The 12,824-nt window shown below is 36.5% G+C and overlaps 1 protein-coding gene across 3 annotated transcripts in view; it reads left to right on the forward strand.

The window, feature by feature from the left end:
• Window positions 1-12,824, forward strand: part of SEPTIN14 (septin 14) — an 87,158-nt gene that overhangs the window by 56,462 nt on the left and 17,872 nt on the right. For all 3 annotated transcript variants that reach the window (XM_073792082.1, XM_073792083.1, XM_019921729.3), the window contains 2 exons: window positions 3,150-3,336; window positions 6,823-6,984. In XM_073792082.1, the coding sequence (XP_073648183.1) occupies window positions 3,150-3,336; window positions 6,823-6,984 (349 nt within the window). The remainder of the gene's footprint in view (window positions 1-3,149; window positions 3,337-6,822; window positions 6,985-12,824) is intronic.

Genomic DNA, 12,824 nt, shown 5'->3' on the forward strand with positions numbered 1-12,824 from the left:
GGTTACACTTCTTTTTTCTCTTGCTGCTGTTAGGATTCTGTATTTGTCTTTGATTTTTTTTTTTTTTTTTTTTTTTTTGGGGTACGTGGGCCTCTCACTGTTGTGGCCTCTCCCGTTGCTCAGCACAGGCTCCGGACGCGCAGGCTCAGCGGCCATGGCTCAGGAGCCCAGCCGCTCCGCGGCATGTGGGATCTTCCCAGACCGGGGCACGAACCCGTGTCCCCTGCATTGGCAGGCAGACTCTCAACCACTGCGCCACCAGGGAAGCCCCTGTCTTTGATTTTTGATAGCCTCATTATATGGTGTCTTGAGAAGGTCTTTATGCATTGAGATATATGGTGATCTATTAGGTTTGTAAACTTAGATGGCTAAGTGTCTCCCAAAATTTGTGAAGTTCTCAGCTATTCTTTCTTTTTTTTAAGTTAATTTTTCCTGGAGTATAGTTGCTTTATAATGTTGTGTTAGTTTCTTGCTGTACAGCAAAATGAATCAGTCATATGTATACATATATCCCCTCTTTTTTAGATTTCCTTCCCGTTTAGGTCACCACTCAGCTATTCTTTCTATTTATTTATTTGTTTGTTTTTTTGTTTGTTTGTTTATGGCTGTCTTTGGGTCTTTGTTGCTGTGTGCGGGCTTTCTCTAGTTGCGGCGAGCGGGGGCTGCTCTTCATTGCAGTTCTCGAGCTTCTTCTCATCGTTGTGGCTTCTCTTGTTGCGCAGCATGGGCTCTAGGCGCGTGGGCTTCAGTAGTTGTGGCTCGTGGGCTCAGTAGTTGTGGCTCACAGGCTCTAGGGTGCAGGCTCAGTAGTTGTGGCACACGGACTTAGTTGCTCTGTGGCATGTGGGATCTTCCCGAACCAAGGCTCAAACCCGTGTCCCCTGCATTGGCAGGCGGGTTCTTAACCACTGCGCCACCAGGGATGTCCCTATTCTTTCTTTAAATAAACTTTCTGCCCTTTTCTTCCTTTCCTCTCAGTATGGAAATCCAACTATTCTAATATTTATATATTTTTGAAGTCCCTTAGATCATATAAGCTTTCTTCATTCATTTTCATTCTTTGCGTCTTTATTTTCCTCTGCTTGAGTTATTTCAAAGTTCCTATTCTCTAGCACACTGATTCTGTTTTCCATTTGGTCTCTTCTGCTGTAGATGCTCTCTATTGCATTTTCTATTTCATTCATTGAATTTTTCAGTCCCAGAATTTCTGTTTGGATTTTTTTTTTTTTTTAAGATTTCTATCCCTTTCTTAAGTTTCTAATTTTGCTCATACATTGTTTTTCTGATTTTGTTGAATTGTCTTTATGTGTTTTCTTGTATCTCATTGAGTTTCATTAAAACAATTATTTTGAAATCTTTTTCAGATAGATTGCAAAATTCTGTGCCTGTGATTCAGTTATTAGAGGATTATTATTATCTTTTGCAGGTGACATGTTTTCTTGATTCTTCACATTCCTTGGAGTTTTGCATTGCTGCTTTTGCACTTGAAGTAGCAGACAGCTCCTCAAATCCTTTACTAGTTGCATTTAGGTGGATATACTGTTTATTAGTCCTGTTATATCTGGGAGCTTTCTCTGATCTTGTATGGACAGCCCAGCTCCACAGTTCTTACTCCCTCTTGTGGCAAAATTCTTAAGCTTTTATGCCTTCTCTGATTCTTACAACTCTCCTGGCTGGCTTCTAGGAACTTCTTTTTTTCCTTTCAGAAAGTGGTGCTATAGCTCAAAATTTCCAGAAAGTGGTTTCTCTTGCTCACAGATTCTGGTCTGATTTTTCTGAGCACACTCCATTTACCAGATCTCACTCTTGCCATCACATGCAGGAGTGTGCACACAGCCTGCTGCAGAGTGTGGGGAGGTGTGGGTTTACATGGGGCACTGGGAGTATGCATGGGTCCAATGGGGGAGATCATCAAGTGAGGTTCTCCCAGAGGCTAATGGCTGAGTTTCCTGCTGAAGTCCTGAGCTTGGTCAGCATGTCCCTTTAATGCCCTTTGATATTCTTATCTACCTCTTTCCTGGTGTCCTTTTATCCCTAGTCATGGAGTTCCGGCTTCAGTATTCTAGGTGCTGCTGGAGAGAAATGGTTTTCTCCAACAATGTCCTGCACAGCCAGGCACTGGGTGCTGGGCACTCACTCACAGCCTCCCATTCTCTTGTGGGAGAGGTTACTGATGACTATTTCAGCCCTGTGCTGTGTTGTTTTGGGGGAGCATTGACACTGGCGAAATTCCTCTTACCCTCTCCAGCGCATCCAAATTCTTTTTTATTCTCCACGAAGTGCTGGAATCTGCCATATGGATTGCTGAACTTCTACAGGTCTCTCCCATCTGTGGGTATGTGTCCAAGTCAGCACACTTCAATTTTTCCACGACTGTATGCAAGAGGGTGTGGCAGGTTCACTGGCTCCTGCTGGTTCCACAGCCTGTATGGACATCTGTCTCCCTATTGCCATACAGTTGGGCAAGATTCCTCCTGGTTCCCTGGCATGTGGTGCTGTGTCCCATCTCCCACAGAGGTACTTTTGTTTGTGGGTGGATCCAATTATTAGCTGTTAAAAAGGGGGGCAAAAGGAGAGATGTATTCACTGTCATGATACTGGTGGCACTCTTAAAATTTACATACAGTAAGACTCAATTTTTGTGGTGTATACTTCTGTAGGTTTTAAAAAATGCATAGAGTTTATACCCACCATCTTAGTTGTGACATAGAACAGTCCTGTCACATCCAAAAATTCTCTTGTGCTTTAGTCTCTTTATCCTTGTGCTGATACCATCCTGTATTAATTATTTTACTTCATACATAGTAAGACGTGATATATGAAGAATATATCTTCTTCATTTTTTTTTCAGTATGTCTTGAGCATTCTTGGTTCTTTGCACTTATACATATGTATACATATAAAAAATTTGTTTTCTGATTTGAACTTCATTGAACTGATAGATCATTTTTCCTTTTCTATAAACAAGAGGACTTTTTGTTGCTTTGTAACAGCTTGTAGCTGTTATCTTTGTAAGGACATATTATGCACATTTTATCACTGTGGCAAACTAGTGAGTACACATATTAACTAGATATTAAATGGTAAAAATGCAGACATCAGATGATATTAATCTGTTATGCTAAATGTTTAAATAATCATTTTTTCAGCTACCAGCTAATAGGTGACTACATAGATGCTCAGTTTGAGTCCTATCTTCAAGAAGAATTGAAAATTAAGCGTTCCTTTGTTGACTACCATGATTCCCGTATCCACGTGTGCCTTTACTTCATTTCACCTACAGGACATTCTCTGAAACCCCTTGATCTATTAACCATGAAGAACATTGACAGTAAGGTGCGTTCGGTAAATCTATCAACCTATCAAGATTTGATACTTATTGTGAAATAATACAAATGTTGAAGGCATTTGCACACAGAGAACTTGTTATTTTGTAATATGTATATATATATATATATCTTTTTTGTTGTTGTTAATCTTTTTTTTTTAAATAATTAATTAATTAATTAATTAATTTTTGGCTGTGTTGGGTCTTCGTTGCTGTGCACGGGCTTTCTTCATTGTGGTGCGCAGGCTCCTCGTTGTGGTGGCTTCTCTTGTTGCAGAACACAGGCTTTAGGCACATGGGCTTCAGTAGTTGCAGCACGCAGGCTCAGTAGTTGTGTCCCATGGTCTCTAGAGCGCAGGCTCCGTAGTTGTGGCACGCGGGCTTAGTTGCTCCACAGCATATGGGATCTTCCCGGACCAGGGCTTGAACCCGTGTCCCCTGCATTGGCAGGCGGATTCTTAACCACTGCGCCACGAGGGAAGTCCTTTTTTGTTAATCTTTAAAGCATTTATGTTTGTTTCCTAGGGATGCCATTGCAAAATACCACAGACTTAGTGGTTTAAACAACAGAAATTAATTTTCTCACAATTCTGGAGGCTATAAGTTCAAGACCAAGGTGTCGCCAAGTTTCATTTTTTCTGAAACCTCTTTTTAGGTGGCAGATTGCCACTTTCTCACTGCGTCCTCACATGATATTTCCTTTGTACACACAGCTGATGTCTCTGTCCAAGTTTCCCCTTTTTATGAGGACACCAGTGGGATTGGATTAGGGCCTATCTTCATGGCCTTATTTTGACTTAATCACCTCTTTAAAGGCTCTATCTCCAAATACTTTGTGAGATACTGGGGTTTAGGGCTTTAAGATATGTGTGAGAGAGAAGGGGGAGACATATTCAGCCCATAATAGCATTTGATACATTTCAACCTTTCTTCCTTTCCAGAGAAATTTAATTACAATGTGTATCAGTTAGGAAAATGAGACACAGGTTTTAAAAAATTTAATAAAATTTAAAATTTATCATGCTAAGTGAAGTAAGTCAGACAGAGAAAGGCAAATATCATATGATATCACTTCTATGCAGAATCTAAAAAAAAATTCATACAAATGAACTTACAAAATAGAAACAAACAGACTTAGAGAACAGAATTTATGGTTGCCAGAGGGGAAGGGTGGGGGTGTGGGATAGATTGGGAGTCTGGGATTGACATGTACACACTGCTATATTTAAAATAGACAACCAACAAGGACCAACTGTATAGCACAGGGAACTCTGCTCAATATTCTGTAATTACCTAAATGGGAAAAGAATTTGGAAAAGAATAGATACATGTATGTGTATAACTGAATCACTTTTCTGTACACCAGAAATGAACACAACATTGTTAATCAACTATGCTCCAATCTAAAATAAAAATTTTAAAAACTTAAAAAAATTTTTTTTTTAATTTAGGGGTTTGTGATTAAATCATAATTCAGATCATGGTCATTTACCTGTAGTTTTGAAATAGAATTTACTCTATAGTACTATAAAATAATGCCATTAACGTTTACCCGGTACCACTGATGGTGTGACACATGAAGATTTCATGATCCTGGCTACTGGTTCTGTCAGAGAAAATTCAGAATATATATAATTTTTTTTTCCAACAGAGAGCAAATGTACATATGAAAGAACTTGTTATGTCATGAGATTCTTTTCTGCACTCAGCCCTGGTAAAACATGCTGTCTTCAACTTTATTCAGTTGAAGGGAGGAAGAGTTCTAAAATTGCATTCCCTTTATCAAAGAAGGCCTGACCTTTGCTATGTATTGTTCAAACTGGAAAGAAACGTTGTACTTAATCTAAGTCACCAAGTAGTTGAAAGAAGTTAGATTTCTAGCTAAAATTAAGAGCTGTCTCAATTTCTTGGTTAGTACTATATTCAATACTCAAGGACACACAGTTTTATTTTTAATTTTATGGGCAGCTGTAATCATCAAGCCATTTCCAGATACAAGAAGTTACTAATTTTTGCAAAGACCATTGCATAAAGGGTTGGGCAAGGCTGTGTCTGTCTGTTGTCTTCTCTTACAGGTTTCTCAGCTCTCCTTGCAATAAGTGACTTTTGTTCCTTAAATATGAACACCTGAGGAATTATTGACATGAAGCGTTTTCATTTCTCATGTGGTAATGATTTACTATCACTGGAGGGTATCTTTTCCCAGCTTTCTCACTAATACAACCCAAGACATTTATGTTAGTCTTGAATCTACCATAGCAGTTGTCTGCTTTTTACTATGCAAGGTATTATTCAAGGTTTTAAAATTAGACAAAGTTTTGGGGCTTCCCTGGTGGCGCAGTGGTTGGGAGTCCGCCTGCCGATGCAGGGGACACGGGTTCGTGCCCCAGTCCAGGAAGATCCCACATGCCGCGGAGCGGCTGGGCCCATGAGCCATGGCCGCTGAGCCTGCGCGTCCGGCGCCTGTGCTCCGCAGCGGGAGAGGCCACGACAGTGAGAGGCCCGCGTACCGCAAAAAAAAAAAAAAAAAAAAAAAAAAATTAGACAAAATTTTGAACATCTACGTTATAATATTGAAGCCCTAGACTTTCATAAGGATTTTTTTAACATGTACTTTGAGGAACCTAAAACAAAAGCAATAGACCTAAAACTGACTTTTATGCATTTCTACTAGATCACAGAACTTAACGTTGTGTAGCTATGATTTAACAGTAACAATTTATTTTAACAGTAATAAAACATATTTTGGAATTTTATATTGTTATTTTCTACAAAGTTTAATTATTAAGATGTAAATTCATTGAGAAGCAATGATCATATTGTAGAGCTAGGAAGAAAATTTTATGTATAAAATTTCAAGTTCAAATATGCAATGTGAAATCATTTCTTTTTACAAATTACAAATGGACTTTTTTGTTAGCACGGTGCTATACACACATATATACACACTCAGCTTTTAAAGTATAGTAAAAAAAAGTCTACTATTTTTAGGTGGTCTTTGGAAAACACAAGCAGATCTACCTGCAAGGTCATCTAGGTAGAACAAGATTCTACCTAGAAAATGGGACAGTGATTAAGGTGGATTTATGGAGAAGATGATGCAAATGAATGACAGGTAGAAGGACAAAGTTGATCTGTTCTATAATTTTGATGAAAGGTCTCTTCTGACTGTTTAATACTCAGTTTAATAAGAAATCAAATTGATAATGAAATCAAATTGATCATACTTCATTTTGCTACTTACATTTTACTAACTCCAGATGTGTAAGAAAGTTTGAGAAAGAAAATTGAGGTTTCTAAACCTGAATTCTGATTAAAGATTAATCTTCAAAAGTACTGATGATTTTGGAAAGTAATTCTGTGAGGAAGTCATGATAGCCAGTGATAATCTAGTTATGAAAATTTATTGTCAGAAATTGAGGTTTTGACTGTAAATATAACAAATTAATAACAAATCCTCAATGGTGAGATTTTGTTTGCTTCTTTCTTAATAGGTGAACATTATACCACTGATTGCCAAAGCAGATACAATTTCTAAAAATGATTTACAGAAATTTAAGTGTAAGATAATGAGTGAATTGATTAGTAATGGCATCCAGATATACCAGTTCCCAACAGATGATGAAGCTACCATGGACGTGGACACCTCAATGAATGTAAGCTTCTAACTACTGAATATCAGTTCTATTTGACAGGTGGGAATGAAAGTATGATTTATAAGTAACAATATTAGTAATATAGTGTCACTTGTATCTGACAAAGATACTATAAATAAGATATTTTTTTCCCAAAAGCCAGTGTGGGAAAATGTTTCACTTTCTTGATTTTGAAAAATGTTTGCTGATAATCAATTCTTTTAAAAAGCGTTTTATTGAGATATAGTTCACATACCATGTGACTCACCTGTTAGAATATACAATTTAGTGAGTTTTAGTTTATTCACAGTGTGTGCAACCATCACCACAACGAAATTTAGGACATTTTTATTTCTCAAAAAGAAATCCCATACTCTTCAGCTTTCTCACCTACTACCTGTCAGCCCTCCTCTCCACCAACCCTAGGAAACCACTAATCAACTTCTTTCTCTTCAGATTTCTCTGTTCTGGACATGTCATATGAATGGAATTATATAATATTTGGTCTTTTCATGATTTTATCGGCTATTAATATGTTTTCCCAAGAGAAAAATTTACTCAGACCCTTTGTCTATTTTTAATTGAGCTTTTGTCTTTTTATTATTGGGTTGTAAGAGTTCTTTATATATTCTGGATACAAGTTGCTTATGAGATACATGATTTGCAAATATTTCTCCCAATCTGTTGGTCTTTCCATTTTATTTTTGGTGTGCTTTGAAACACAAACTTTTTAATATTGATGAAGTCCAGTTTATTTATTTTTATTGTTAGTTGTGCTTTTGATGTCATATCTAAGAATGTTTTGTCAAATCCAAGGTAATAAAGATTTACTTATAAGTTTTCTTCTAAGAGGTTTTAAAATTGTGGTAAAATACACATAACCTGAAATTTACCACCTTAAACTTTTTTAAAGCTTACAGCTGAGTGGCATTATACTTTTACAGTGTTGTGCTATCATTGCCACCATCTATATCCATAGAACTCTTTTCATCTTCAAAAACTGAAGCTCTGTAATAAACAATAATTCCCCATTACTCTTTCCCTCAGCCCTATGAATTTGGCTACTCAAGGTACTTCTAGTAGATGGAAATATATAATATTTGCCCTTTTATACCTGTACAAATATTTATTTGAGTCCCTGCTTTCAATTCCCTTGGGTAGTGCCAAGAAGTGGAATTGCTGGATTGTATGGTAATTCTACGTTTAATTTCTTGAGGAACCGCCATACTGTTTTCCATAGTGGCTGCACTATTTTACATTCCCACCAAAAGTGTACAAGGATTCCAATTTATCTACATTCATACCAACACTTGTTACTTTCTGGGTTTTTTTTTTAAGTAATAGTTTATATTAATGGATGTGAGGTGGTATCTCATTGTGGTTTTGATTTGCATTTCCCTGATGATTAGTAATGTTAAGCATCTTTTTATGTGCCTGTTGGCCATCTGCATGTCTTCTTTGAAAAAATGTCTATTGAGGTCTTCTGCCCTTTTTAAAAATTGGGTTGTTTGCTTTTTTTTGATGTTGAATTGTATGAGCTGTTTATATATTTTAGGTATTAACCCCTTATTAGATATATCATTTGCAAATTTTTTTAATTCAGTAGGTTGTCTTTTCATTTTGTTGATGGTTTCCTCTGATGTGCAAAAGGTTTTAAATTAAATTAGATCCCATTTGTTTATTTTTTTTGCTTTTGTATCCTCTGCCTGAGGGGAAAGATCCAAAAAAATATTGTGACCACTTATGTCAAAGAGTGTTCTATGTTCTCTTTTAAGAGTTTTATGGTTTCTGGTCTTACATTTAGGTCTTTAATCAATTTTCTGTTTATTTTTGTATATCTTATGACAAAAGGTTCTAATTTCATTCCTTTACATGTAGCTGTGTAGTTATCATGTAGTTATCCCAGCACCATTTATTGAAGAGACTGTCTTTTCCGCATTGTATATTTTTCTCTCCTTTGTCATAGATTAATTGGCCATATTTGTATAGTTTTATAACTGGGCTCTTTGTTTTGTTCCATTGATCTACATGTCTGTCTTTGTGTCAGTACCATACTATTTTGACACTGTAGTTTTACAGTATAGTCTGAAGTCAGGGAGTGTGATACCTCCAGTTTTGTTCTTTTTTCTCAAGATCGCTTTGGCTATTCAAGGACTTTTGTGGAACCATACAATTTTATTATTATTTATTCTGGTTCTGTGGAAAATGTCATGTGTATTTTGATAGGAGTTGAATTAAATCTACAGGTTATTTTGTGTAGTATGGACATTTTAACATTATTAATTCTTCCAACCCATGATTGTGGTATATTTTTTTCACTAATTGGTGTCATCTTCATATTCCTTCACCAACGTCTTATATTTTTCAGAGTATAGATCTTTCACCTCCTCTTTTAAGCCAATTCTAGGTATTTTATTCATTTTGATGTGATTTTAAACAGGATTGTTTTCTTGCTTTCTCTTTTTGATAGTTCATTATTAGTGTATAGAAAAGGAACAGAAATCTGTATATTAACCTTTTTATGCAACTTTATTGAATTCATTTATTAGTTCCAGTAGTTTTTTGGTAGAGGCTTAAAAGTTTTCTGTATATGGTATCATGTCATCTGCAAATACTGACAGTTTTACTTCTTCCCTTCCAATTTGGATGCCATTTATTTATTTATTTACATCTTTATTGGAGTATAATTGCTTTACAATGGTGTGTTAGTTTCTGCTTTATAACAAAGTGAATCAGTTATACATATACATATGTTCCCATATCTCTTCCCTCTTGCGTCTCCCTCCCTCCCACCCTCCCTATCCCACCCCTCCAGGTGGTCACAAAGCACCGAGCTGATATCCCTGTGCTATGCGGCTGCTTCCCACTAGCTATCTACCTTACGTTTGGTAGCGTATATATCTCCATGCCTCTCTCTCGCTTTGTCGCAGCTTACCCTTCCCCCTCCCCATATCCTCAAGTCCATTCTCTAGTAGGTCTGTGTCTTTATTCCTGTCTTACCCCTAGGTTCTTCATGACATTTTTTTCTCTGACTGCTGTGGCTAGGACTTCCAATATTATGTTAAATAAAAGTGGTGATAGTGGGCATCCTTGTCTTGTTATTGATTTTAGAGGAAAAGCTTTCAGTTTTCAACATTAAGTATGATTTTACCTGTGGGTTTGTCATAAATGGCATCTATTATGTTGAGATATGTTCCTTCTACACCAACATCGATGAGAGCTTTTATCATGAATGAATGTTGAATTTTGTCAAATGCTTTTTCTACAGTTATTGAGATGATCATGAGATTTTATCCCTTGATTTGTTAATATGGTGTGTCACACTGATTGATTTGCAGATATTGAGCCACCCTTGCATCCCTGGAATAAATCAGACTTGATCATGGTTTATGATTCTTCTTATATATTGTTGAATTTGGTTACCTAATATTTTGTTGAGGATTTTTGTACCTATATACACCTAAGATGTTGGCCTGTCATTTTCTTTCTTTTTTTTTTTTTTGCTGTGTCTTTGGTTTTAGTATCAGGGTAATGGTAGAGTCGTAAATGAATTTGGGAGTGTTCCCTCTTCTTCAGTTTTTTGGAGTAGCTTGAGATAGATAGGTATTAGCTCTTCTTTATATGTTTAGTAGAATTCCCATATGAGGCTGTCTGGTCCTGGATTTTTGTTTGCTAGGAGTTTTCTGATTACTGATTCAATTTCACTACTAAATATTGGTCTGTTCAGATTATATATTTCTTCCTGGTTCAGTTTTGGGAGATTATATTTTTCTAGGAATTTATCCATTTTTTCTAGGTTGTCCAATTTATTGGCTTATAATTATTCATAGTATTCTCTTATGATTTTTTTAATTTCTGTAATATTCATTGTAATTTCTCCTCTTTCACTTATTATTTTGTTTATTTGGGCCCTCTCTCTCTCTCTCTCTTTTTTTTTTTTTTCTTTTTTTGTGGTACGCGGGCCTCTCACTGTTGTGGCCTCTCCCGTTGCAGAGCACAGGCTCCCCTGCATCGGCAGGCGGACTCTCAACCACTGCGCCACCAGGGAAGCCCTCTCTCTCTTTTTTATAATCAGCCTGGCTAAAGGCTTGTCAATTTTGTTTACCTTTTTAAAAAACAAGCTTTCCATGACCAGGGTCACAAAGACGGTTCAACATAAGCATATCAATCAATGTGATACACCATGTACACCATGCAAAACCATATGATCATCTCAATAGATGCAGAAAAAAGCATTTGATAAAATTCAACATCCATTCATGATAAAAACCCTTACAAAAGTGGGTATAGAGGGAACATATCTCAACATAATAAAAACTATTTGGGCTTCCCTGGTGGCGCAGTGGTTGAGAGTCCGCCTGCCAATGCAGGGAACACGGGTTCGTGCCCTGGTCCGGGAAGATCCCACATGCCGCAGAGCGGCTGGGCCTGTGAGCCATGGCCGCTGAGCCTGCGCGTCCGGAGCCTGTGCTCCGCAAAGGGAGAGGCCACAACAGTGAGAGGCCCATGTACCACAAAAAAAAAAAAGCTATTTATGACAGACCCACAGCCAATATACTACTCAACAGTGAGAAGCTAAAGCCTTCCTGCTAAAATCTGGAACGAGACAAGGATGCGCACTCTTACCACTTCTATTCAACATAGTATTGGATGTCCTAGCCACAGCAATCAGACAGGAAAAAGAAATAAAAGGTATTCAAATCAGTAAGGAATAGGTAAAATTGTCATTATATGCAGGTGACATGATACTATATATAGAAAACCCTAAAGACTCCACACAAAAACTACTAGAACTGATAAATGAATTCAGCAAGGTAGAAGGATACAAGATTAACATACAGAAATCAGTTGCCTTTCTTTTTTTTTTAACCCCAAATAGTTTATTTTACTTTGTTTTATACTTTATTGAAGCATAGTTGATCTACAATGTTGTGTTAATTTCTGCTGCACAGCAAAGTGATTCAGTTGTGTATATATATATATATATATATATATATATATTCTTTTTCATGTTCTTTTCCATTATGGTTTATCACAGGATATTGAATATAGTTCCCTGTGCTATACAGTAAGATCTTGTTGTTTATCCATCCTATATATACTAGTTTGTATCTGCTAATCCCGAACTCCCATTCCTTCTCTCCCCCAATCCCCACCTCCCAGCAACCACAAGTCTGTTCTCTATGTCTGTGAGTCTGTTTCTGTCTCATAGATATGTACATTTGTGTCGTATAGCTTTCAGTTTTAAAATAAATAAGTCCTGGGGATGTGGTATACAACATAGTGACTGTAGTTAATAGTACTGTATTGTATATTTGAAAGTTGCTAAGAGAGTAGATTCAAAAAGATCTCATCACAAGAAAAAAAATTGTAACTGTGTGGTGATGGATGTTAACTAGACTTACTGTGGTGGTCATTTTATGATATATACAAATACCAAATCATTATGTTGTACATCAGAAACTAATATAATATGTCAGTTATATCCCAATTAAAAAATACTTTTAAAAATATCATCTGAGAACAGATAGTTTTACTAATTCCTTTCTGATTTGCATTCCTTTTAAAATTTTCTTCTCCATTTTCTATATAGTATTATTTATTAATATGCTTTATGTTATATTTCAATTAACTAATTATTAGAGTTTTCTTAATTTTGTCTTTTAGCTTTTATACTGGAGTTAAAAGTGATTTGCTTATTGTGTTTCAGGGTAAAGATAATGTGAGAAAAATTATATGTCTACCAAAAACTGTTTTCTTTGTATTCCCCACAGCCGAATGCCTTGCTTTAGGCTGTACTCAGTAGGTAGTTTTCAATTGTGTGCATGATCTCGCACAAATGCTTACAGCAATTAATTTGC

The sequence above is a fragment of the Tursiops truncatus genome, chromosome 15 (genome assembly GCF_011762595.2).
Source record: "Tursiops truncatus isolate mTurTru1 chromosome 15, mTurTru1.mat.Y, whole genome shotgun sequence".
Classification (NCBI taxonomy): Eukaryota; Metazoa; Chordata; class Mammalia; order Artiodactyla; family Delphinidae; genus Tursiops; species Tursiops truncatus.